The following is a 26,934-nucleotide window of genomic DNA, read 5'->3' on the forward strand; positions in this document are numbered from 1 at the left end:
TATCTATCTTCTATCTGATGCACAGATTAAAAACCTATTTAATTAAGGGTTTTAATTTTTTCTTTCGGTAGCATTAAATTGTTGCTAACGAGTGTTTTCACAGCAACCGTCACCACATTGCCAGCCTCTGTGAGGTGTTTCCTCAGGCCTTCCTGATGGGGAGCTTCTGTATCTAGATGTTAGTGATGTTAACCGTCCCACTCAGGGATGCATACATTTATTTACACTCATTTACAGTAATAAAATACGATAAAGGTTGCGCCCGTAGATACTAACGCTCCGTTACCCAGAGCGCTGCTCCCCATCTGTCTTTTTGAACTCCTCGTCATCTGGAGATTGTTTGTCTCAGATTTGCACATATCACAGTATCCTTTGAAGATTTTTAAGTGTTTGGCAGAGAAAGACAGAATGTGGTCCTTGGAAAACCACGAGCATGTCCTTGCTTTTACTTTGTCGGGTCTCCCTTCATCCTCAAATGCAGCTGTGCTGCTTTGTTAAGAGGAAAAATCTGAAAAAACATCCTCTCTGTCCATTTTGACTCATCCCAGATGTCTGCCCCCCCTCTCTGTCCTGCCACTGTTGCTGCTCTACGCTCATTAAACTCATGTGGCTTCCAGGATGGGGGGGAGGCACCATCACTGCCCCTCCTCTGATGCCCTTCCCGTCATAAGGTGTGCTGGCAGCTTGCTCTTGCACAGGTGAGCCTCCCTCCAGGTGTCACTCTGAGCAGCAGCTCTTTGGAACGTACACATGGGTCCTAATTAGGCCTGAGGGCTGAGGAGGAGCAATCCCCACCAACGAGCAGCAGTCTGCCTCGACACTGAGCAGAGGCTCTCCAGAGAGTGCTGCCAGGTCAAAACTCTCTCTCTTGCCCTCTCTGTCTCTTTCTCTCCTCTCTCTCTCTCTCTGTCACACACACACACACACACACACACACACATGAATTCCCTCTGGAAGAGGGTCCATGCAAATTGTGAAATCCTTTACATTTTGGTGCACTTTGCTGTGACCTATTTGCACTGGAGCTAATGAGGTGCTGTGTAAGCTTAATGAGTATTTTTTTTACAAAATTAAAACATCGTAGTGCTTAAAAAACAATTATAAACGTATTTATCAAAATGATTTCTCCTTTCGTTACACAGTCTATGTCAAATCCAAGTTATCATTCATCAAAATAGCTGAAGGAGCTGAAGAGAAGTCTTAATTACAAAGCAACACATTTGTGAGATTAGACCGCAGTCACAGATGTTATTTCTTTATTATCTTTATCTTTATTAGGCCACGAGGAATTTTAAAAAAGAGGTCCACACCTTTTAAATTCACCTTTTCCTGACATTTTAATGTGATGTAGATTGCTGATTCACTGTTGGGCTGAATAGCAAACAAATCGCAAGCTCTTCTCCAGAGAAGAATGAGGATAATTATGGCGATATAAGGACGGGAAATAGATTAAAAACGTGCAAATGTTACAGAGGTTTGCTTTTAGACACACGATGTGAAATCCCTGCTGGGTAATGCAGCTTCAAACATTAACTCTGTTGGATTCTTAATGAGGTTAGATGTTATACAGCAGCAGTGGCACGCTACTTTTTAAAATGAAGCTTTTCTCTGAAACATTAATGCATATTATGCTAACGACTATACAGATATATGTACATAATATCTATACATATAGGGTATGTACATTTAAATATGGTATTTTTGAATGCACGCCTACAAGAAAAGTCCTTTTCCATTCATCCAGTAAAAAAACCCATTAAAACGCAGCGTTTCTTCACGCCTCCGCCTGGGTGCTCATGTGAAACAGAACAAGGTTCTGCAGCATCCAAGTGAGACAGCAGTGGACAGTACAGAGACAGAGACTTGGCTCTGTACCTTGTTCTCCTCTAATGCTGCAGAATAGTTTAACTTCTGCAGTCGACAGGATGTCCCAGTGGTCAACATCACCAGCGGCCTCAGAGCCAAATTAAAATGAAGAGATGACAACTGCGGCGCTCTAACGCATGTGATGATACATGCTCGTCCTGCATCTATTTGCAGAGCAGCGTTGAAATGGCTGTCTGGAGGGCTGACATTTGGGGAGCGCGTACGTGCGCTGTGCGCTGTCCACCCTGGACCTGACGAAATACCACCTCTGCTTCTCCATAATATTCACAAAACGCCAGAACGGATTTGGCTGCAGACAGCGAAGGGGAAGTGGCACTTTACGATTGAGGAACGGAAAGTCCTGCAAATCAAAAGTGTTGCGCAGTTTGTCAAGCAAGAGCCTGTCAAAAAAATAGATCACCTTGGAAGAGTTGTGGGATCCAAACATCTATGGCACTAGGAGATGTGTTCTAATTAGAGCGGCAGCTTGTGTCTTACTGAGGCGAGTAACAAGCCTCATTCTGAGACAGCATGCGGATGAGACCTGCTTCTGCCCAAGACCAGCGCACGCACGTCAAATCCCACGCCACACTTATTTAGGATCATTTTAAAGGGGCTTTATCTGACCTGGCTCATGCAAGGAGCTCATCTGCTTTTTTTGTATGGCCAAATGCTTTAATAACATGCATTTGTGAGCAGGAGGCAGCTATTTTTATGTTTTTCGTTTAGAGCTGAGCTTGGTTTCTCAACATATAGAGAGAGAGCTCCCTCCTCAGATGAGAGGAACACGGAACCTTTATGACATTTGAAATGCAAATCATGTCCTGACTTTCAGCGCAGGAGCGCAGAACATAAAGGCGCAAACGCGCGTTATTTCAGCTGCAAAGACAGATTCAGTCACGTCGTAGCTACTGTGGGTTACTGAAAAGGAAAAAAGGAAAAATAGGTAGCATTAAGAGGGGGAATTAGGCGTTTAAGGGTTCACCAAAGGTTGGAGCTGAAGCCAAATCATTAAATATAAATGTGCTGATTCCACAATAATCATTAATTAATTAATCATAATTGCCTGAATAAAGGTGGAACTGTGTTTTATTGAAAAAGAACATCCGCATGCATTTTAAGTCTTGATTTATGAGAGGAAATTGTGATTATTGATTCTCTCTCTGGGGTCAACGTTTGATGACCCTCAGAATCTGTAGTGGCACCATTAGCTAATAATGGAAGCACATAAGAGGATATTTAGACAAATAGGCAGGTACATCCCCCCTGAAATACATATTTTACTATTTCAGACAACACATTATTTGTTATGGCACACACACCCACACGCACACGCACATGCGCACGCACCCACGCACGCATGGAGGATGGTCCTACCTCCCCAGCGGCTTGTCTCAGATTGGATGTCAGATGCTGCAGACAGCTGCACTCCTCACATCTTTTATGAATATATTACCTTTTATGTTCATCCAAACACCGATTTATCTTCCCGAGAAAATCAAAGAGGACAGACACGCACTCAGTAGTCCTCTTAAAAATTAGAACTTTTAGAGGCACTGCTGCGCATGAGATGAATATCTGCAGCCGAATCTCCCAGCTGAGCCCTGATGATGTGTGCGCAAATGTTTTTACCTTTTTTTTTTTAACTAACCAAGATGGCTTATGAAATATCAAAGTGTGTTGTGTGCCTCTGTGAAACTAGAACATCAAAGACCCCCCTCCTCCGAGTCCAGCGTTTTTTTCCCTTTTCCCCACCCGTGCAGCCTTGCAGTCTTTGCAGATTTGCTCAAAAAGCAAAAGCTTCTAATGATACCAGATCCTAGAAGAAGAGACAGCTGCCAACAACACGGAGGCAAAAAAAACAACAGCCATTTTGTGTGCTGATTGACATCAATAGATCTTTTTATTATTCCTATGATGTTTGTCCAGACACTTAGATGCCAGAAACTGTGGCCTCACACTCTGGCTGATGCAGCAGTCAGGTGATGCATGTCTTGCTGCCTGCCAGCCACTTCGATGAAGGAAGTCTTATCAACCTCTCAGTCAATCACTCCTCATGCAGCTACTGTGTAGGATGAGCATCTGCGGGGGCGAGGCAGACATGCGCTGGCTCTACGTCCAAATTTGACACCTTCCACCTTGCTCTCCAGCATCCTGATGAGTTCACCACGTTGGCAAGGCCTCAGGACGCCAGTGAATCGTGTCTTTGTGTTGTTGTGTGTATGAAAGTGGGGCTGCAGAGACAATGCTTATTTTGGGGGAGCCAAGTAAAATAAGGAAATGTTAAAGTCAAAGATGCACGTTGGAATGTTGCATGCTAAAGGCTCATTATTCATCTTTGATTATCGGGACTAATGTTGACAATGGATTCTGCCTGTGCTCCAACAGTCTCTTTGGGTGTTAAAGTGTTTCCAAAGCCGCGCGCACTTCTTAGTCATTATGTAATGCAACCGTAGATGTCCCACATGACACCTCATGTATTTTGCATCGCCTAAAAAGCCGCTCTCTGTCTGACTGCACTCAGAGCATGCCTCATTTTTTTCATCTCCAATTAAAAGCAAACTTAAATACTGCATCGCTGGACTCAAGAGAAGAGAAATAATTGACATGCTTGGTCCTAAAACAGCTGAATAATTGAGTTTGTTTTGCATTTGGCGGATGAGAAAAAAATGGCTCAGGATGAGAATACATTAGTGATGCTTGCTGTTACCCGGTGCGATGAATTCCTACAGACAAGTTCCAAAAATCAAGGATTTTCCTCCAAATCAAACTGTGACTGGGGAAATTAGACGTAATGAGAGATCACCAGGTGATATTTACTAGGTGAGACAAGATGCTGACAAGCTGCTTTCCTCCACCATTTCCAGGCGCATATGTGGATGCCCGAGTTTCTTCTTTTTCTTTTCTTGCATTTCAAAAATAGTCATATCATCTGCTCTCAGGTCAATTTTAGATTTAATATGGATAAAATAATTGTTGCATTCTGCTGAGCCCACTGGAGCGTTAGCAGCAGCTGGATTGCGTCAGCGTGAGCTTTTCATGCTTTTCTTGATCCAGCAGAATGTGAGATATTGAGGTAGCGCCTCTAAGGGGAACCTGGGTACATGGTCAAAAATCACATGTCATCAAGTGCATTTCCATTTTAAACGTTAGTAATAAACTATTGTCTTTATTTTTTTCCTGATTGAAAGCACATCGGAATGCTCCGCAACAGCAGAGGCTGCTGCGGCTGTATTGTAAATGACTATATCATTAATTATAAATATGAATCATGTCTCAGACATAAAAATCCATGCATGAATAGATGAGCAGTTCGGAAATAACTCCAGACTTGTTGCCCTCGTAGGCATTCATATTTTGGTCACACTCACTGTGTCACCTTCATTTTAGGATGCTGTGTCTTCATTCATCTAAGATTAGCTGTGAGAGAAGGGAAAACTCATCACAAAGCTCCTGCTCATCTTTGTTTTTCTAACAGGGGACAGAGGGCCTCAAATGGAGACACAAACAGCACCAAGCATTGAATTTGGCCACAGGAGATGCTGAGATTGGATTGATTAGATTGCCTTTCTGCAAAGAATCAAACACATTAATGCAGCCACAGCACAGCATGTAAGCTAACTTGGCATGCCCATTGTATCAGAGTCTGGGGAACGTCATGTGACTGTGCCTTAAATTCTTAATTTAGACATCTGTAATGAATAGGAAAGGACACATTTCTTTTTTAAAAGAAGCAGAAAACTTGTCTGCTGTAAGTGAGGAGAAGCACATTTGATCCTCATCCCGCCAGAGAGACTTCATCACTTCTCAGAGAAGAAGTGACAATCAAGAGGGCGAAAATGTGATTTTGCCAAACTGATGACTGTTATACAAAATTACAGGAGCAGAGAGACAAAGAAGCAGCATTAACTCTTAATATGCCAAGCCTTGGGCCAAACTAATAACAGCACAATCGAATCAGCTGTAAATAAATGATGGCACTGTAGTTTAATAACCCATTATCCGCCTCAGTGGCAGCATTGGCATTGACACTACAATACATCTTCATAGTTCCACATGTTTGCACCGAGGAGCTGCTTTTCTTCCCCCCCGGATGAAATTTCCATCGATTGCAACTTTACTGCTTTCTCAATATTTCTGAACGACACTGGGCGCCCCCTAGTGGAGTAATAAAGAAAGATAATATCTGGAGACAAGTGCGTAGGCGGTGTGTTTATAATCTAATATGCACACAAAGCATTACACAGACGTGCTTCTTAAAACATTTTTATTTTTGTCTCGCACCAATAAGTCAATGCCAACATTGTGCAAGCCCCCCCCCCCCACCATCAGCAGCAAGATGGACACAGCATTTAACACTACCTTACATGACACAGATGCAAAATAATGGAAATGATGGCGTCTCGAGTCCTTCTCATGCCTTTGTGAAAGTAAATCACTCCAAATCGCTTTTCATAATTGTTCAGGTCTTGTTGAGCTGCACAACATCAAAACTGCAGCTACCAGGAATGGAGATTATCATCTTTTTATGATGCTGCATTCTGTGGCAGACTTCTTTATGATGTGGCTGCAGTGTCTGCTTGAGTTAACTCTAAATATCCCTCCCAGAACCGTGAGATTCAGTAGCTCTGTCTGTCTGTGCGTCGTTACAAGGAAAAAAGAAAAAAGCAAGTTGATGAAGCCTTTCACAGTGAATTTGTGACCATTGTTATCGTCATAAGACTCACAGAAGATTAGGAAAACCATTTCATTTATTTAAGTTTAAAAAAAAAAAATTCTGACTCCAGCAAGTGAAAAGTTGGAGAAACATGAGACCAAAGACAAGAATACAGTAAACATTCATCTGCAAGTGAGTTGGTTTACTTTGAGGGCGTGAATGAGCTGATCATTCATTCAAAATGTAGATATTACTTTGAAGAAATGTGCAAACTAAGCGGTAATAAACGATGCTCACATGCTCTCTGATGCTGGCTTTTGGAAAAATATACAGTTAGAAATATATGTATATACACATCAAAGAGAAGCACGTCTACATACGCAGGGTGGGCATTAGCAGATCCATTTGCATAGTTAAGTGCATGCAGTAGCATTTCTTTTTTTTTTCTCATGCAACAACTGTCATATACGTCACGAGTGGCGATGGCTTTTTCTAGATTTGCGTTGGTGTGTGGTCCTGGTCTCATCTGTAAAGAAAGCCAAATCTCCCATAATGCTCTGTTCCTTTGTGGCGTCTGAGCAAAGACAACCCAGCTGTCTTTGAACGGTGTCGGTGCGCATGTGATTTCTGAATGAAACGGGTCCAACTGAGAGGAATGTTTCGTGATGTGTGGCAGTCTGAGGAGCTTTGGCCTTTTAAAGGTAGACGTCAGGGGTGTTCGTTTGTTTGTTTGCTTGTTTTGTGAGAGGACAACTCCACGCAGCAGATGGCTCTATTCTCTCCTCGACTGAGGCAAAAAGACATTATTTGCATTATTCTAAAACTGCCCTCAGAGCCTTGTGCACCTACGAGGCGAGCTCTCCGGAGCCATTTTCAAATGCACATTTAACAAAACACCTCTTACGGCAGAACTGCAGACAAATTGCAAGCTAAGAAAAGGACGGGACGCACCATCAGTCCACCATCCTCTTCCGTTGAACGGAGGGCAGCACCTTCTGTTAACAACAAGCAACTCTCAACGTCTGCAAACCCCAAATCATTTTATCGGTGATAAAAACCCAAATGATCCCTTCACGCGTTGGCCTCGGCAGCTTTAGGGGGAGGCTGTGATGAGGGGTCAATGGTTATTGAAGCACTAGGAGTACAAGAATTACATAAGAAAGCAAGGTCTCCAGACATCTAACAGCAACAACACATGCTTCATTCCTGCAGTCCTCTTCAGGCTCGTGGCCACAGTCGTGATTTGGGATGCACAAAAATACATCTTAGAAGCTCTTCCACATGTACTACATTAAGGAGCATATGTAAACAGCAGTCAAACAGGCTCCCATTGCGGTTTACTGGAAATTACATTTTCAGTGCTTGATAAATATTAAAATTGAATTACAAATTTATACCAACACCTGCAGTTATGTGTTTTAGATTAAGTAATTTGATTATCTGAGGCACTGAAGACATATGGCTCTCAATATTATGGAGAGCTGTACATAAAGATTTTTGGAAATCATTAAAATTTTAAGTGTATTAATGAGTTAAAAATGCCAGTAAACTTCCTTTGGTGACTGATCAGTCCTCGCTTGATCCCCACAGTTCTGACAAAGTCCCGTTCTTCTTTAAGTCCTCTCATCTATGCTACAGACAGAGCAAGGCAATAACTTCCAGACATGTGCAGTCCATGCTTATTTACAATACACATTGATATTCCTCAAAACGAATGCATTTCACACGAAGTGCTTTTTCAAAAATCCATTCCTAAATATCAGTTAAACACTGACCGTCTAACATGGCAGCTGGTAACCGCTGGAAAATCGCAGGGTTAAAGATGTTCTTTAGACACGTGGCCTAGTTGTTTTAAAGACCTCAAAGCTGCACTAGTGATTCTGTCAGGCCTTAGATAGAGCCTCACTTGCCCTTCTGGCTAGCTTGTGTAGAGTTAATGGGGATCTTCCTTGACTGTATTGTCTTTTTAGCAGGTTCCCTCTTTGAAGGCTCTTTCGCTGGGGGCTGAGAGGTTGTTTCTGCTCCAGAAAGCTTGGATTTTGTAGAGGGGAGCAATGAGTGTTTGGCTGAGGGTGATGCCTTAGCGGACTCCCTGTCTTTGGCTGTGTTACTCGAATTATTCTTGGCCTCTGAGGCCACATTCGGAGCTTTTTTACTGATCCCGTTTGGGATTGCTTCTTTAACTCTATCCCCTCCCACAACCTCAGGAATTCCTTTCGCCTCTTCCGCCCCTGCTTTTGCACCATCAGCTGACTTGAGCACCTCTTTGGGCCTAAGGGCAGTTTTGAAGAAGGACAAACCTTTTTCTTCTGCTTTACTGCTCCTCTGCGCTCCCCTTGATGGCGGGGCTGCGTTTGCAGAGGGAGCGGCATTCGAAGATCGCAGGCTGGTCATCGAGGAGCTGCTGCTGGAGCTTCTGCCCACAGATCTGTTCTCTGAAGCTCGGCCCATTCTGCCCTCTGCTCGACCTGCAGCACCCGACCTGGTGGGAGGGCCCCCAGCCTTCCTCTCCGGAGCCGCATTCGTTCGTGAATCGCGGCTTGTGCTCCTTTCTGGAACCCTCGTCCGTCCTGAGACAGAACCCTTCTCACCTGCTCCTCTAGTGGAAGACCTTCTCTGAGGCTGTGAGCTCTGTGATGCCGGAGAGCCTCCCTTCTTCTGCTGGGTGGGTTCATCGCGTAATACCTCTGGGGTTTGGGATGACCCTTTCTTAGAAGGGGTTGCACTTCTCGAAGAACCAGCTTTGCTACTTTTAGGCGGTCCATCGCTTTTGTCCTTAGACGCCGCTGCTGCACTCTTAGCTTGTGCTCGAGGCGGTAGCTTGTCATTGGCGGGAGAGGCAGGAGAAAGTGAGCTAGAAGATGTCGAGGAGGTTGCAGGACGCTTCTTAGGACTCCTTTCGCTCTCTAACCCGGTTTTTGTTGAGCTCCTCTTCACACTTTCTGCAGAACCATGTCTTTGTTTTGGTTCCTTTGCAGCCGCCCCATGGCGAGGACTGACCTGTTCAGCACCAGCAGCCGCATTATTGTTATCCCCGGGCTGAACGGTGTTCCTCTGCTCCGCTTGTGCTAAAGCCTTTGAGTGAAGATGCTCTATTAGCCGTTTATTGGCTGGACTGCTGTTGAGAGATGGAAGGGTTGAAACGACCCCTGGCATCTTGTCTGACTTAGGTGAAGCAGTGAAACAGGATGTTGATAGGACAGTATCCACCACCTCTCCGATCCTCTCCAATGTTGGGGAGGAAGAATGAGATTCCAGGGAGAAGCGTGAGGGGGAGTTGGAGCGCAGCTGGAGCTTTGCAGAGTGGGCCCACAGTGCTTTGGTACCATTTTCACTGAGCGCCAGTGGGCTGGCAATGGAAGATCTGGAGGAGAAATTTTGCCTTTGCATGCCTCGAACTATTGGCCGACTGAACAGGCCTGCGGGTCAGAGAACAGCGAGACGTGTTAAAGTAACTGTGCACGATTGCCCCGTTTGCTAAACTAAAACCAGGCTACAACATTGTGTGTTTTCAGGCGGGTGTCTCACCGTCGTCCTCGCTCCGTTCACCAGCAAACTCGGCAGATTCGGAGAGGGAGGCCAGCGAGGTGCGCCGGGATGAGCCAGATGAGGCTTGGCTCGGGGGACGGCTGCCCATCAGCCGGCTGATCCAGTGCTCACACAAAGAGGAACTGGTTGATCCTAAACTCCCAGACAGGAGACAGATGTTAGGGGTGCATTCAGTCATGATGGTCGTGACACAGAGGACCCAAACCAACGTCTAGCGTCACTTACGATACGAAAATCAAAAACTCTTTAAAATCATTCTGCTGAGTTCCTCCCGTGGTTTTTGTGTGTGTGTTTCTCGTGTTTGCAGTTCTAAAAATGTACTTTCCACATGTTCCAATACTATCATGATACTCAATTAAAAATAGCATCTTCAGCAAATTATAACAGACTTTTCTTACCTCCGACAGAGCTGTTGGCAGACCAGGAGGGAACGGTGGCACGTCTTTGATAAAACAAGATGTATCCGGTCTGCTTGCATACTTCATCTTCAGACATGGGATGTACATCGCTGTCATCAAAGCAGTACCACAGCCCGTCAATGGAGTTTTTACAGTGAGCTATGAAACCGGACACACCCATTAATAAACCAATCAAACGTGGCGTAGAGGGTGTTTTGATCCAGTTACCTGTGTAATGTCCTCCTTGCATGGTCCCATGGTGATTGCACACTGCATACAGGTCATAAAGGTAATCCTCTGGGTCTCGGCTCATCCCGTACGGCCGTCTCCATGGCGACCAGTGAGAAGGGAGGCTCCAGCTGCTCTGGCTCCTCTTCACCATGTGCGGCGCCATGTCCATGCCGATGAGAGGGAACTTCACCATGTTCTGGATCTTCATTCGTCGATCTCCGTCCTGAGGTTGGGACATTGAACATGACTGAGTTCCTCCATCACCACTTCCTGCAACCCTGTGAAACTGTCAGCAGTACCTGTCTGAAGCGCTTCAGGTGAAGTATGAGGATGTCCGGCAGCGTCCACAGACTCAGCTTGATGCTGCCCTGCTGAAGCTGCTTACAGTGAGGACAGCGCCACGCGTCATCAGGAGCGAGCTGGAATCAGCGGTGACAAACACGACAATTTAAAGCAGCAGGAAACAAACAAGGTCTTTCTTAATACAAGCATCTGATGATTTGACCTGTTCCTCTTTGGTGTACAGCTGAAAGCACTGGGCCAGCGAGCAGGTCTGGGGCTGCTGGTGCTGCTCCTTCACGTGACGCACACTCTCAGCATCCGGGATGTATTCATCCTCAGTCCTTTTGAACAAACTGTGAGTGGACGTGCGAAACAGAGGCACAACTTCACACGAGCACAAGTTTTCTAGATCCTTGCTGAACAGTCTGAACAGTGCCTCTGTCTGGGACAGATCGTACTTACTAGTCTTTTGTCTCTTTGTCCCACTCCACAACGATTTTGACATGAGGCGGTCCTCCCGGTCCACAAGACTTGAAGGCCCTGCGTATTTGATTTTACCAGAGTGATCAGAATCAAACCTGAAGCTTTAGATGTGGTGGTGGTGAGAGGCGCTACTACCTCTCCACGGAGGGATGACAGAGTGGCTGCTCCTCCTGAGGCAACAGGTAAGTGATTCCCACCACTCCGACCACACGCAAAGTAAACGGCCCGACCTAAAGTGGCAAAAACGACTTTTAGAGAGAGAATATTGTGATGAAAGGGTCAGCGCCGAGGTAACCAGAACGCACCTGCACGAAGACGCCAGGGCGCAAAAGGTGTCGCATTTTCTCCAAGATCTCCTTCTGAAGCACGTCCCACGTCACCGTGCGCTCCAAATAGAGGATGAAGGGATTCCCAAACCTGCAGAGGTTCAGAGTCAGAAAGCAGCTTGGCCTGCAGTGCATGTAGGAGCTCTTTAAGATTGTAAAGGTCACGCGCGTTGCTGTGTACCTGCGGCCTTGCTGTCCAGCACAGGCTCTGTTACACACCAGCAGGACAATCTTCTCAGCCTGACCGCTGTTCTTGTTCGGGCTCTGAGGCGGGCTCGTAGGTTCTTGGATTTGTGTGGAGATCCTGATGTTATCTGTGCCGGTGTACTTTAGGTTGTTCTGATTGAGATTTGCATGTGGGCTTCCTGGAAGATGAAAACACAGCAGAAGTCTATCTAACACCTTTGGGTCGATTTCTAATTGAATCTGGACGCTTGCTGACGTGATGTGACATTAGAGGTAATTTGGAAAGCCGTTTCGGGGAAAGGACCAGGCGTACCGCATCGCTTGGAGCGGATCTGCTCGGGTCTGAATAACTCCGGCGTCTCGAAAGCAAAAATGGAGTCGCTCTCCTGGATGACGTCGAGGTCTTCGTCGTCGTCACAGAACGAGCGATGAAAGCCGTCGTAGTACATTTCAGTAAGGACGATCTGAAACCAGAAATCCACATATTGCTGAAAACATCCGGTTGGAAGGTTGCACCACTTTTTTTTGATCCTCTTAATTTTCTACATGAGTAGTCTTGGAATTAGTCAACGGCACCTGTTGGGCAGGGATTTTGGTCTCTTGTGCCACAGCTTTCCTCAGCCTGGACATGGTGCCCGACAAAGGAACTGCCACCCCAACTCTCATACAGTTGGAACACTTTCCTTGATACACCACTGTCACATACAGTGGCCTGCAACACAGAAGGACAGCAGTTAACGGGCTGTTTCGTAACCACTCCTGCAGACAGACAACGTCTAATTTTAGCTTTCTCCTGTCAGATCTTTCATGGCGTTTGTCTGAGCTGGGTTTATCTTGAATGTCCGGTTTAATATCTGAAAATATCTTCTTTGTAGTCTGATTAATATACTCACAGTCAAAAACGAGACTGACCAGAGTCCCCTTACCGTGTGTGAGGTACTGGGATTGGCAGTGAGATGCAGAGGAAAGGATCAAAGGTGTTGCTCTGTTTCTGGCAGTGAGGGCAAGTCAGGGATGACCTACACAAAGGCATGATCAGAATTTTAAAATGTAGGCTGCAGTAATAAATATCAGCAGCAGGTTAGCTTTGCTTAGCATGAAGGCTAACTTGCACTATATGTCGTCCTGTCTTAGCTTATGCTAACTGACTGCCTTAAGATGTCTTGGGAGGGGGAAAAAAAACATTAAATTGAAACCAAACGTCATGGAAGAAAAAATATTTACACAGTCGGGTCTGTAATTATCTGAAGAGTGACATTTTATACTGGGGTATAAAACAATGGTTATATTTAAAATGACAGCTAGCTTGTTCGCATTCTTTTGAAGCCACTGAATATTGTATTTTTGCATAAAATTTCCATTCTGTCAGAGCTTTGATCTATTATTTTAAATCTACTGTAGACGAATGTGTAATAGTCCACAACTACACAAAACATCACCAAGGATATTATCATGCCAAAGTAAAACATGTGTGTGTTAAGATCAAATGCAAGCAATCAGCAGCACACGGTGAGGGATTTACCTGTATTGTGCCTGAAACAACTCCTGTACGAAAGAGCCCGGTGCTGGTAGTGGTGATCCTTCCGGGGCATTTTGTTCTTCTACTGGAGGCTGGAAAAATAGAGGAGCGTATATGACAAACAAGTATAACGTAACGCCCCCTTGCAGAATGAAAGTGTCCAAGTACAAATAAAGTACTGCAAATATTTGTGCTGTGAATTGTTGTTTACCTTCTGAGGTCTGATATCTGGGTGAACGATGTGGTTGAGGTCTTCGTGAACTCTATCCAGCAGCCAGAGGAGGAACTCCTGGGCGTCATGCTGGGAGTTACCTTTAAACTGAATGGCGCTCTTTGACACCACGTTCTGCAGGAGACATGAAAAACAGCTACGGTTTTAATCAGGCGCCACACGATTCCACGATGGCTGTGGCCGCCCCATGAAATATTCAGCAGCTTTGACGTTGACGATCAGCACATTCCAAAAGGGCAACAGAGGTGCAAGTGATGGCCTGGAGAAGCTTTTTAAAACCAGGACAAATGCTGGCAAACCTCACAAACAATTAGCGATGGAGAGGGGGAGGATGTTTGACAGTCATCAGTAACACATGAGTGCATCAGCCAGCCCAGCTCGCACACTGGAAACAGCTTTATTTTCATAAATACAAATATCAGCTCTGATGAATATTTTAGTCTTAGTTTGGAACGTTAGGATGGACTTGTAGAGGCATAATCCTCATCCTGCGTCCAAAACTGTCCAGCTGGATATGTGTTCGTTACTCATCGAGACAATCGATCAAAAAACCCGTACAGATAAAGTTTTTCCGGCTAGCAACTGGCGACAAATAAGTGACAAAAATAGAAACACTGCTGTGTGCAGGTTGGTCTCTCGGTTTTGAGCATTTGAAAGCATTTTTTTCGCGCTTGAAATAAATTCTGGATACAATAGAGCAGCTCTCTGTGTGACGGCCCACCTTGTTCCTGGAACACTGGTGTTTGAGGCGAACGCTCTTTTACAAAAGAAAGAAAAAAGGATGGGACAGTTTTTTGACAAGTGTTTTATTCAACTGGAATATTTCGTTCCTCCGATAAAGTGTCCTGACTTTGATATTCCACTACTGAAGGTGTGAAGTTCTGATTGGGGAATCTGATCAATACCTGTTTTTATTCCTAAATGAGAGGAACTTGAAAGTTGTATTAAATAGATTCAAAACCACAGTTTTTCACCTTTGATGCACATCTTACCTTAAAGTCTCTGCTGTGCTGAGGAGTGTATTCAAAGGTCCACAGAGCTCGAACCAGGCCGGACAGTTGCTCCGTCACCTCCCCGGCCTCCTGCGGCTGCTGGCCCGCCTTCTTCTGGACCGGCGCCCCGCTGGACTTGGCCTTGTCGTTGGTGTCGGCGGTGTCCCCGACCCTGAACTGCTCCAGGGCCAGGTACTCGGCGAACAGCTCGGTGTTGCTCAGGCACTGCAGGATGGCGTTCATGAAGCAGGTGTTGCCGTGGTTCTTGAGGCCGGCGACACCTGGCACCTTGTCGCCGAAGGGGAACCCCCCGCCGTCGCTGTCGTCGGACGGGAGCGACCCCCCGGTGGTGGTCTGCAGCGAAGTCGCGTCGTCCTTCTCGTCCTCGGCGGCGTGGTCGTCGGTGCCAAAATGAGAAAGGGTCGACAGAGTCCGGAGAACTCTGTTCATGAAGCTCCCCACGGAGCGCACCGAGCTCCTGCGGAAGAGCTTCTTGCTGAAGGATTTCTTCTCCTTGCTGCTGACGACTGTCGACATGATCGCACGAATGTTTTCTCCCGCTTTATTTACACGTGGAACACCGGCGCGGTTCCGCCTTGCTCAGAGCATCTCCCCATCCCCGAACACCCGAAGCTCTCACACTTGCTCTACATGAGGCCTGTGCAGTTTCCACTGGAGCTCATACGGAGATCTCGAACCAGCCCGCATGCAACACTGCATCGGATTGCATAAACAGCCTGTTTCTGGCAGATTTACACCGAGGATCGGGATGGATCCAGAGCAGCAGGCGGCCATCGCCTCTAGTGGGTCCGGTGACATAACATCACCTTGTTTGCACAGACGAGGCAGCTCAGTATGAAAAACAATACAGATCCTAATGATCAAACCCAGCCTTCCATTCAGGCGTAATTCCTCCTCGTTTATTAAATAAATCGTAGCTCCTCCCAATTGATTTCCCCCCTCTCGGTTCCGAATATATGTTCCTCGGAGCGGTACTGACACTTAACAATATTTACCCGTTTAATGTCTTCCCGGACTGAGGAGCATCCCGACCGGAGCGCCACAGCCCGCCGCCGCGCCGCGGTTGGCCGCGGCCAGCGGCCCCTCCGCCGCCGAGAATCTCCATCCCTGCGCGGCAACTTAAACGCTTCTCCCGTCGGCGTCCAGGTCCAGGTTTTAATAGACGCCACTTGGTTTTTTTTACTCTCCAGGAACCCCGACAGCTCAGGAGCATTCACGGCCAGGCCGCCTCCGCCGTTTCCATCAGCGGTACTGCAGGCAGGGCGGTGACGGCTGACGTCAGGACCATCACTGGTCCCTGTCGGAGGGGAGCAGGTACGGATCACATGCTCTCTAGACAGCATGGCTGCAGGAGCATCCCATCATCAGCCCTACTCGCTTTATCTGCTGCAAACATCTTTATTCACTCGCACCTAAAACCGTCCGAAATGTAAAACACGCAGCAAATCACGGATTTAAAGAACCCATAGTGCTGGATTGGAATGCAAGTAGTGTTTCATTTAATTAGCTGTGGAGCTTTGCTTGGAAATCACTTTAATTGATAATCAAAATGAGATCAAATAGATACATTAAAGGGAATCACAAGTGAAGGTGCATCTTGTTTTAAGCGATTGGCCTCGGATTGGTCACAAAAGAACATACCAACAAAAATGCTGTGTATGTACTAAACTATAGATTTATTACATTACACACTTAAGAATAAACTTGGGAGCTAAAGAATAAACACAACTGAGTGAAGAGTAGCCCAAAAATCTTTGTTAAATGTTGATGGCATATGAAGATTCTCATTATATTGCATAACTGAACAAAGCTCCCACATAGAGGTGATTAGTTCCCTTCATACGTCTCCACCTTTAAAGGACAGCTGCCTGATTTAAAAGTCAGAAAAGCAAAATAACTCATAACAGCAGCATTTATCAACCATTAATATAAACCCCTTCACGCGACAAGTAATTGATAGTAAAGAAATGCTGTCAGACATCCCAAAGTAACGTTTTTTTAGTTCCACTGCTCCCTCAACAAAACAAAAATACAGAACATGAATATGGAAAGTGAAGACTTGCAGCTTTTATATTAAATTGAAGGCATTCATTTAAAGTCACATTAATAATTGAACAATCCCCCTGATTTTAATCTCAAACATTCTCAATAATCCCATTTGGAGGGGACTCTTCCTCAAACGCTGCAGTCTTACATTTGACAGCTAATGTCTTGTCACGTAAACCAACGAGTCAGGCTCTGGCATGCGAGGGTGCTTTTCTGAGTCTTCGTGACGTTAGTAGTCGATGCTGCGCAGCGCTGCGATGGTGGAAGCCAGTCGCCGAGGCAGCAGCTTGGCCGTCTGCCTGTAATCTTCTGGTTTGGCTCTCAGCAGGGTGACGATGTGCTGCAGGTTGCGCGAGGGCTGCAGCCCCAGAGCGTCCATCACGTTACTCAGGTAGTCTGTGGACACGGAAAGGAAGATTTAAGACAACAAAGCAAAAGGTAACAAATGAAAAACATCGAAGGTCGGCTGGTTAGTGTACCGATGTCTGTGGCTAGCTGTTTGGTTGAACGAGTGCTCAGCTGAGGGATCAGCAGGATGGCATCACAGTAGGTCTGCATGGTCGCCCTAGCGATGGAGCCCAGCCAATAGTCGGCAACGTTGTCCAACTCAGGAAGGTCATCACCTAAAGGCAGAGAGGAAACTAGATTCATACTGCTTTTCCTCCAGGAAATGCACAATTTCCCATATTGATGTCAATCGCACTGGATAGTAGGTGGAGACAGAAATGGGAACTACAATGTCAAAGCAGAAATAGCTAACCTTGCTCTGGAGGGAACGGCAGCTTCCCGGCATGCAGGGCCATCTCCAGCGCCGGGTCCTCCTGAGTCACAAACGGCTCCAAGTGGAGGGGCAAAGACATCAAGTACTGCCCTATCTAGACGGAAAGGAAACATCTGCTTTTACACATCCAATATTTGGGAGTATGAATTAAAAATAGTTGATATTTGAGTCAACCCGGACATTTGTAATGTATTCCTGTGGCGACAGACTGAATGTGGGAAGGTCCTCTGTGTAGTTCTCTCCAAAACCAGGTGGCTCATGTGTCTGATTGAGAAACAAAACAACGTGAGACGACAGAACAAAGCCACACTCCTCAGAATCGTGCACCAATGGTGTGATTCAGCATCTAAAATCGAAACACGCAGATATTTGACACTTAATCACCTCCATCTTGGACACAAGGCAGAGCTGGTGTTTGATCTGCAGGAAAACTGAGTCAAAGGCCAGCTGGTTGGCCTGCTGGTTTAGCCTGGTCAGAGCAGATCTGGGCTCAGTTAACAGGTTAGAATTACCCGTGCCTTTCTCCTGCCAGACAAGGGAAAGGTAATGAATAGCAAAAACTACAAACAGTTGTAAACAGTTATGGCATTGAACAACTCTGCACCTTTAGGGAGTAAAGGACCTCCATTAAACTGTTGTATTCAGCCATGTTTCCCCTCTGAAGGTAGTTGTACTCCTGCCAGGGGTTCTTGGTGGTGCTCTTTCTCTCTATAGAGCTGGCCTCCTGGATCCCAGCCAGGCTGCGTGGGCTGTACGACTCTGACAAATACTTACCGGCTGTGCTGAGTATCCTATAAGGAGGATTAAAAATGTTAAGAGAGTGTCTCCCAAAAATCTTATGCTGCCTTGCTGAGAGCTTGGCCTTTGAAATCAATTAGTCCAAAACACAATCTGGGTCATGAAAACTAAAAAGATAATCATACCTGTTTGACAGCTGCTGTTCAAAGGCTCCACACTGTCTGAGTAATTCACCACACGTAGATATAATCCTGCAAAAGCCAACACAAAACAGTAAAGGTCCTTTATTTCAATCGTAGTCATGTACTACAGTAAGTCTCTGATGTAAAACAGAACATTAACCTGACACAGTTCTGGAAGGCTGTCCAGTCTTCCTGGAAAACAAAGGAGCCTGGACTTTCTTCCAGTTTACACTTCTTTCTAATTGACTGTAACGTTGTTGAAAAGTCGGACACGTATCTAGAGAAAGAATGGGTTCACATGCAATAAAAACGAGGCTGCAATCTGACAACAAAGGTCACGCAGAAAGAGGCAAAACGATGGCATGGATTAAAAAAAATTAAATAAAGAAGCCTTACTTTGTGAAGAGAGCTTTGAGGGCTTTGAGCAGGCCACATATGGCCAGCCCATCGGTTAGTTTGACACAGCGGTCCACTGCAGAGCTGGCCAGGCCAAACAGCTTCCCAACAGAGTGACTCATCTCTTCCACACAATCAATCACCTCACCGTGTTCCTGAAGACAGAACAGGAATGAGACCAGCATCCGGCCTAGAAATGAAACTGAAAACAGGAAGTGAATCACAACTATGGCGGTGGGTTTGAGCGGAGAGTCTAACCAAAGGTATAGCGCTGATCTGGATAAGAAGATGAGCCTCCTCCAGGTCTCCATACTGCAGCTGGTAAGACTTGTAGGGGTCATACAGTGCACAAACCAACTCGTTTACCTTCAGCAGATTATTCTCACCTGAAGCAAAACATAAAATCAGTGTTATTTTTATTTAAGGCAAAATCTGTTAGATGAGTTTTCGGTTAAGTCCGTGCACAGACCGAGGTGTGGCAGCATGGCGGCTTCAAGGCTGTGCCCGAAGGTGGATGTGATGCTGTGGAGTTCCAGGAGGGTGTCGAGCCGCTGCTCTTGTGCTGCACGCTCCATGGCTGTGTTTAGGCACACAGGAATGGACGGGACCATGGCCCCCAGTGTTTGGATCAGCAACACTGTCACCACCTCGTAAGGGTTCTTAAATACCTGGTGGTTAATGTGCAGACAAAAAATAGTAACTTCTTCACTGTTAAAACATTCAGTATGCGACAGCCATAGTAGTGGGAGTAGTGCATCTCACCTGGTGGGTCCACTGGAGCTGACAATGCCACGCGGAGAGCAGGGTGTCATATAATTCAGACAGCTGCTGAGTCAGACTCAGCTCACTCTGAGAGAGATCCTGCCACATGCTCACCAACTGGCCCTGGAGATGCACATACATTCATTCTGGGATGACGTCTTTCATAATGCATCACACAAGTATCAGTGATTTTGCCTAGAAACATTTTTGAGTGTACCAGATGCTATAAAATTAAAGTTGAATTCAAATGAGCAGCCTTTACCTTGTGACACTTGTAATAGTAGGCGAGGAGCTGTGGCATTCTGTCAATCTCTGTGAAAATCTTGACAAAAAGCTTCGCACGATCTATAGAGGAAATAAATGTATTTTAGCCCGATAATAAGAAATTAACATCAAGTAGAAATGTGTTAGACCAAAAAACAGCACTCCTGCCTGTAGTCATCGAATTAAAGGTTGCAACTATTTGTGGGCTGGCCAGAGCCTCCAGTCTGTTTTTCAGTGCCTCCAAGTGGACACACTTCTCAGAGTAATCTGGAGTGTCTACCAACATGGCCAGACTGCTCTGCATGCTGGTCAGCTTGGAGGAAATTATTGCAAGGTCCTGAAAAAGGTATAAAATGCAGTCAATATTTTATGTATTAGAAAGACCATTTACCATGTCCCCACTCAGAGCTCAAATTAAATAAACCTGAACAAAAATTAGGTCTATGAATGACCACTTGCAGTCTTACAAGACCTAGTTTCCCTTTCTACAACAATAATACTACTCTGGTTGTATTACATTAGAAGGTTACACATGATATCTGTGATCTTATTTCAAGGGACTGATTAAAGTTTATCATCACAAGCACTAAAAGCAAGTCATGACAAATAACTTGTTTTCACCTGTGTTTTAAAGGTCTCCTCAATGTCAGCACTCAGCGTGCTCCATTTGTCTGCTTCTTGCAGCGCTTCAGCTGCCAGCTGCATGCGGCTCTTCACTTTATCTATTTCCACCAGAACCTGGTGAGATGAAGCCCAGTCACATTTAAAAGTTAATTAGAACACTTTTATAGAATTGGTAGTATAATTCTAACAAACTTACTAATCAGTGTAATCAATGTGGACTGGTGTTTTAAAGAAAATGCTCTGTTATTATTCGTTACTTTGGGAATATGATATATTTGTAGGCTTCAGTGATTTTGAATATCAGAGTGGCTTATGATGTGCAGACCTGCATAGATTGCACAGTGTCCTGCTCAAATTTCCTGATGTCTTCTTTGACCAGAACCATTTGGTCCTTGAGGAAGGAAGCCTCCTGTTTCAAAGACTCCACATCTCGCAGCACTCTGGGCATATTTTGGAGTGCTTGATTACTGGTCTCTAAATGCAGAAATACAATAATCATTTAGGCAATGGCAGACATAACAAAAGTGATGACATGTTAAAAAAAATACTCTAACGCCACAATAAAGGCTGTTGCCTGGCAATTAGTGCAATTTCACTGCTAAAGTAGAAAGTGAGATCTGAAGGGAAATGTGGACTGAGTAAACTGTCAAACGTTTGTTCTCATTAATCACCTTCGATGGCATTGTTGACTTCTTGGATGAACAGCTGCAGTTTCATGACCAGGGTGGCTGCGTGTGTGTCCGCCTTCCCCGGCGCGTCCTTCTGCACCACTTTGAAGGCACCGTTGACCCAGTCTTTAACATCGAAATCATCGTCCAAGAATTTGGAGAAATCCATTGGGCCTGTTCACTCATTCACTAGTGCAAAAAGCAAGGCTTCGTTCAATAGAGCACTTGTGCTGTACAGCAGTTCCTGTCATCGACCCATTGCTAACGTTAGCTAGTTTTTACCAAGCAATGGTTTCGAAACGAATATAAAATATATAGCCCACGAAAATGAAATGATCATTACAACTAAATATAGTTCCAGCAAGGCAACGGCTTCCTCCAGAGTTATTATTTAATTGCTTACAAGTTTAGACTAAAAAAACAGCTACACATTTCTGAATCTTGCAGTTCAGTTACTACTATACTGTCACTTGACAACAACTTCCGCTTTGTGCTTTGCAGTTCCCTTCCCCAGGAACAAGCGCCAGTACTACGGTCCGACCTGCTTACTGGTCCTGACGACAGAACAGCTCAATATAAAAAGAAAACGAAAAACAATTCCCAAGAACGACGAGACACTTCCCTTTTTATGAAACAAATACAATTGCGTAAAAAAACCCACGGCATTCTTTGATAGATTATGCTTGTAATGCGAATTCTTTGCCTTATAATCTGATTTAATTTTACGTATTTAAAATGCTCTACCTTCCAAGTACTTTTAGAATATTTATCAGAACTACAGGTTGAATATCTACAGAATCTATACACATTACTGTGTCCTAGCAGATTAAATTGAAGTGAACTCTATATTTAAAATACATAATATGTAATCTATTTATTGATAATTCTGTTACATGCATAACTACATTTTTCAGATGTGTTATTATTTTTGGTTTAATAAGTAAATATTTTAAGGAAATGCTTGTGAAATTGAATTTTCCCTTGATCTTACATTCATTTAAATGTTGATTATTCATATTGAACATACAGCTACTTTGAGAGACACCCCTACTAGTAGAAAATTTGAATTGAAGTGATCTGCCTTTGTGTTACTCGTATAAAATTTGACTCTGTCCACAGCAGCAGAACCGATGAACTGTAGCAGCAGGTCATCTAACAGTGTGCTGGCTTAAATAAGGACATTTTTGCTTCTTCATTAACTTTCATATCTCCTGAGCACTATGTGCGGACCATTCAAGGGGATTCATGGCATCCTGCGCCTTCTGGAGATTATCTTCAGTACTTTGGCTCTTATAATTGTCCTTTTCAGAGGCTGGATGGTGAGTCCATGGGGCGTCTGGTGTGAATTCGTCTGGTTCTTCTGCATTACTGTAGCAGTGGTTCTGACTGTGATGGAGGCCATGAGCTGGAACGTGCTCCTCGCTGCCTTTCTTCCCGACTGGGCCGACCTAACCTGCGGGCTGACCACCGTGTGTGCTGTAACGATCATCTCGGCTACGATCATCTTTGGAATCGTTTTTATCTGCTCCACCTGCTTCGGCAACATCCTGTGTTTGATCTTCTCCCTCGTTGCCACGATTGTTTTTGTGGTGGACGCCGTACTGCGGTTGATGAAATTACCAAAAGGCTACATGTGTAGCATAAGAGGATGCCTTCGCATGTCAGAGGCTTTCGTAGCCTGTATCATCATCACTGCGACCATTGACCACTTAGTGATGGCTGAATGGCACTTCCGCCCTTTCGCATTGATCCTCTGCGTCCTTCTGTTTCTTGGATGCCTCCTCGTCACGGTGGCCATCATCGTTCTCAACCTGCTCTCGCTGCTGCAGTGTCTGCTCTCATTTGCCCTGAAATTGATGGAGTTTGTGTTCAACATTGTGGCGGTCTTGTCATACCTGCTCGCCATCATTCTCTGGTGTGTCTTCGCTTACATACACAATGGGTACAGTCCTTATATCTGTCACAGCTGTTATTATGCAGACGTGCACACTGTTGCCATAGGAGCTATTCTCAATCTAATACTTTACGCTATCGACCTCATTTTAACCTTTAAAGCTCGCTAGTTGATGTTAGCGAGATTTGATGATGAGGATATAAAGAATGACAATTGTACATTGTGTACTCTGCAGTAAAATTAACCTCATGATAACATGTCTTTTTATTTTGGCAAATTCTTTTATCAATCCAAACTGAACAATGATTATAAAATAAGTCACAAAAAGCTGAGTCTGAGTGGATGTTGCATTTAATGTCTTTAGCATTTGAGTATTGCTACAAAGTTTTACGGCTTCTGCTAATAGTCCAGATGGTGTTAATATATTCAAATCTGACAGCTCGGGCAGTTGGGCCATAAAAAGGAGATAGTGAAAATGAACGGCGAAGGTAATATTTAACAGCAGCGCTGAACACTTGGCGTGGAATTTTCAAACATTTGCAAAGTGAAAAAGAACCATCTCCTTCAGAGCTCCTCTGGCTCCTCAAACTCAACAGTCTCCCGAAGACCCTGGAAGCAGAAGTAGTGCGAGTTGGAGTAGACGGGAGGCTTGTTGGGAGCCAAACCCACCACTTCAGGCTTGAGCGATGCAAACGGGTTAGCTCCACTTCCCTTCATGTCCATCTCCAACTCCAATAGGATCTGCAGGGAGTAGGTCATCTCCGTCTCACTGTGGGTGGAGGAAGAGACAATCAGTGATGCTGGACATAAGGGAAATGACCTCAGGAGATTAGACGTGCATTTGCATACTCTAGAACAGTAGTGCTAGTGTGATGTTCAGTACACAAAGGCAAATAATACACATTAACAACTGGTTGCTAATTTGCTTCTTTTTCCCAGATAGACTGAGCATTTCCCATAGTTATTACAATCAGTTGAAGACTCCATAACTATGCATACTTCCAATATAAGCAGCAATGAAAAAGCTTTCTGAAAAGATACTGTATCATTTCTCTTGTGTAGTGTAGTGAAAGAACATGTCATTGATTAAAAATTCACTAGCTTGAAGGTCTAGCAAAAGTTTAAAAAATATTCAAACGGTTTTCATCTTCTTGTCTTCTTAACCGCTTTATCCCTTTCGGGGTCACGGGGGAGGGTGCACAATGAGTGAAGGCAGAACGGCCCCTGGATGGGTCACCAGTTCATCGCTGGGACCTATATAAGCATTTGTGGGTGCGGTACCTTGCTCAAGGGTACCTTGGCAGTGCTCTGGAAGGTGTTGTGGCACTTTCTTTGCCAGAACCACCCCCCACCCCCCCTTTTTAAATGATTTTTTAAATGTTTTGACAATATTTAACATGGAAGGTGTTCTGGCAGTAGGGGAAGGTGCCAGGAGACCTTCAGGGAATCACCGCGGTACCTTGAGCAAGGAATTGAAAGCCCTGAATGCTCACATAGGGCCCAGCAATGAGCTTGCAACTCATTCAGGGGTGCCCCCGTGTCAGCTGGGAGAGGCTCCAGCCCCCTGCCCGTGTGAGATGACAGACTCACTTCAGAGTGGTGAAAAGAGCTGGAATATCATAATCCCTGAGGAGCAGCAGCGTTGGAAGCCACCCCTCTTCCAGACCCTGACTGGCATCAAATCCTTGACACAAAAGCACAGAGTTGATGAAGGTCCAAAGACAAAGTTCATCCCCAGACTTTAGTTCAGCTCAGATTGGGCATTTCTCACCAGGGTGAAATCCAACCACCAGGTCTGGCCTGGAAGCTTCCTCTCGCTCCACCAGCTCCTCCCAGAACTGATGGTAGAGGCCCTTGTACGCGCTGATGTACACCCTGTTTTTGGGCCCAAAGGCCCTGAGAGGAGGCCTCATGATGGGCCCCTCCACCACCTCCGGTCCCACCATGACGATCTCGATCCCCTGGTGTCCGGGGAACATGTGGTTCAGCTCGTCGTAGTCCGTCAGTTTGGCAGCCAGAGTGTCGGTGTTGCCTGCTCCCACCAGGTGGATGGTGAGAGGTTTGGAGTAAGGTTGAAGCCCAAACAGTCTCATTCCCCAGGCTATGGTCAGTGGCCTGGAGAAGAACTCGCTGCAGACCCTCCACAGCGACTGCCTCAGGTCCTCCTCGTCAGGCCGGGGTCTCCCTGCATTGGCCCACAAGTCTGTCATGTTTTTACTATTTATAATGGGATCCAGGCAAGTTGTGAGATCTCCCTGGAGAGCGAGAAAGTCATTCCAGCCTTTAACCTCCGACTCCGGCCTGGACCATTTTTCTGTTGGGAACGGAAGAGCTCCTAAAGATGTGAAAGAATAGGTTTATTAGAGACTAACACCATGACCACCTTTTCCACGGTTAATGGACAACTTCCATACCCTGGAACAAAAGCCATTCAGTGACTCTGTCGATGGCAGCCAGACGCAGCTGTGAGCAGAGCTTCTTGTGGTTGGACCAGTCCTCCTTCTGACACTCTTTACTGCAGTAGTACACATTCAAGCACCTGCACAAAGGAAGAGGAGACAAGTGTGTGTGTGTGTGTGTGTGTGTGTGTGTGTGTGTGTGTGTGTGTGGGGGGGGGGGGGGGGGGGGGGGGGGATCACCAAATGATGTGGTGTCCCAGGTGAGAACTTTGGCATTTTTAGTTTTTACCTGGCACAGCGCTTCAGTGGGTTTGAAAGCTGATTTGGTCTCTTCTCACACCGTGTGCAGATTTTAAATGAGTCCTCCATTTTCTCGAACATCTCTCTCTGAGATTTAAAGGTCATGGGTTTATCTCTGGTCTGCAGACCAGTGCTGGACAGCGACAGAATGCAACATTAACACTGTAAAAACACAATGAACTGGAAAAAAGGTAATAAAATGCTGAATATTTGAAATGTTTGACTGAACACAGAACTATAGCTATGATTATATTGGTCATTGATTCATCTGAAATGTACAGTTTCCTGATATTTTGACCAATATGTGACAATTTTGAATCCATGATCATCTACTTTAATAATCTAATTTTGTCACAAATATTGAGTTAGTTGAAAAAAAAAGGGGGGGGGGGGGGGGTTGATTCTAGCTGTGAAAGTAAAGAAAACAATAGTCAAAAAGTAAAAAAAAGGGGGGGTATTACATTAATAACCTAAAATTGCACTTGTGTGATTGAAAACAGATTATACTATAGTATTACAATCTAACTGCATGGTAAATATGCGGGCTAAATTTGGGAATGCCTTTTCTATTTTTAGAATAACAAGTTGCTTCAGAATGAACAGTGCTAATTAAAAACGAAGTCAAATTCTGGAGGAATAAAGCTTAAAAATGTCAACGTTTGTTTAAAAGAAATAAGTAAAATAGTGGCGAGCAGCTTTTATCAATTACAGCCTGTTTGTGTTCCCGCACACGTCGATTCCTTCCTGCCTTCGATGATTGTATAATTGGTTATCTTATAACTTGGCGTTTGATCGATGTTATCAAGCCAAAACTGCCTGTAGTCAAACTAACCTCTGAGATTCCGTCATTTTGGGAGCCACCGAGGCCACCGTCCTGCAGCCGCTTTTAGATGTGTGAAGAGCCTTTCGCCTGTCGGAGGGGCTGCTGCTGCCAGATATAGAGCCGCACCTGTGCGTCTCCTTTACCAGAACACCCCAGAACATTTCTGAACTCACTGCACTGGAGCTAAAGAAGGGAAAAAACATTTTGATGGCTCCTGGATTCACTTACATGCCCATTTTCTGCCATGGAAATGAAAATCCTACTTTATAAATACATATACGTGTATATGTGTATGTGTATGTGTATGTGTGTGTG

General features: G+C 45.1%; 4 protein-coding genes across 4 annotated transcripts; 1 reads left to right on the top strand and 3 right to left on the bottom strand.

Moving 5' to 3' along the window:
- Positions 1 to 6,116: 6,116 nt before the first annotated feature.
- LOC130528355 (ubiquitin carboxyl-terminal hydrolase 31-like) lies at positions 6,117 to 16,021 on the bottom strand. The gene is made up of 16 exons (XM_057037621.1): positions 14,722 to 16,021; positions 13,709 to 13,843; positions 13,501 to 13,589; positions 12,905 to 12,997; positions 12,555 to 12,690; positions 12,292 to 12,442; positions 11,974 to 12,157; positions 11,772 to 11,883; positions 11,602 to 11,696; positions 11,446 to 11,523; positions 11,207 to 11,336; positions 11,001 to 11,120; positions 10,699 to 10,924; positions 10,471 to 10,629; positions 10,052 to 10,204; positions 6,117 to 9,942 (listed from the first exon to the last, which is right to left on the bottom strand). The coding sequence occupies exons 1-16, from the start codon at positions 15,256 to 15,258 to the stop codon at positions 8,426 to 8,428; spliced, it is 3,915 nt and encodes a 1,304-aa protein (XP_056893601.1). The 5' UTR covers positions 15,259 to 16,021; the 3' UTR covers positions 6,117 to 8,425.
- A 237-nt stretch (positions 16,022 to 16,258) lies between these two features.
- Positions 16,259 to 21,703, bottom strand: cog7 (component of oligomeric golgi complex 7). Its single transcript, XM_057037634.1, has 17 exons — positions 21,207 to 21,703; positions 20,861 to 21,009; positions 20,533 to 20,649; positions 20,080 to 20,248; positions 19,910 to 19,992; positions 19,648 to 19,770; positions 19,355 to 19,553; positions 19,144 to 19,271; positions 18,886 to 19,040; positions 18,650 to 18,766; positions 18,493 to 18,558; positions 18,174 to 18,360; positions 17,954 to 18,094; positions 17,750 to 17,833; positions 17,549 to 17,663; positions 17,268 to 17,411; positions 16,259 to 17,184 (listed from the first exon to the last, which is right to left on the bottom strand). Exons 1-17 carry the CDS (start codon positions 21,370 to 21,372, stop codon positions 17,018 to 17,020), a joined length of 2,310 nt encoding a protein of 769 aa, XP_056893614.1. The 5' UTR covers positions 21,373 to 21,703; the 3' UTR covers positions 16,259 to 17,017.
- Positions 21,704 to 22,307: 604 nt separating this feature from the next.
- LOC130535554 (myeloid-associated differentiation marker-like protein 2) lies at positions 22,308 to 23,429 on the top strand. The gene has a single exon (XM_057050670.1). It carries the CDS (start codon positions 22,424 to 22,426, stop codon positions 23,264 to 23,266), a length of 843 nt encoding a protein of 280 aa, XP_056906650.1. The 5' UTR covers positions 22,308 to 22,423; the 3' UTR covers positions 23,267 to 23,429.
- Position 23,430: 1 nt separating this feature from the next.
- On the bottom strand, positions 23,431 to 26,879 carry LOC130535551 (putative protein MSS51 homolog, mitochondrial). Its single transcript, XM_057050655.1, has 6 exons — positions 26,629 to 26,879; positions 25,786 to 25,929; positions 25,512 to 25,636; positions 24,869 to 25,432; positions 24,688 to 24,781; positions 23,431 to 23,866 (listed from the first exon to the last, which is right to left on the bottom strand). Exons 1-6 carry the CDS (start codon positions 26,820 to 26,822, stop codon positions 23,662 to 23,664), a joined length of 1,326 nt encoding a protein of 441 aa, XP_056906635.1. The 5' UTR covers positions 26,823 to 26,879; the 3' UTR covers positions 23,431 to 23,661.
- Between the last annotated feature and the right edge of the window lie 55 nt (positions 26,880 to 26,934).

The sequence above is a fragment of the Takifugu flavidus genome, chromosome 1, assembly GCF_003711565.1.
Source record: "Takifugu flavidus isolate HTHZ2018 chromosome 1, ASM371156v2, whole genome shotgun sequence".
NCBI lineage: Eukaryota > Metazoa > Chordata > Actinopteri > Tetraodontiformes > Tetraodontidae > Takifugu > Takifugu flavidus.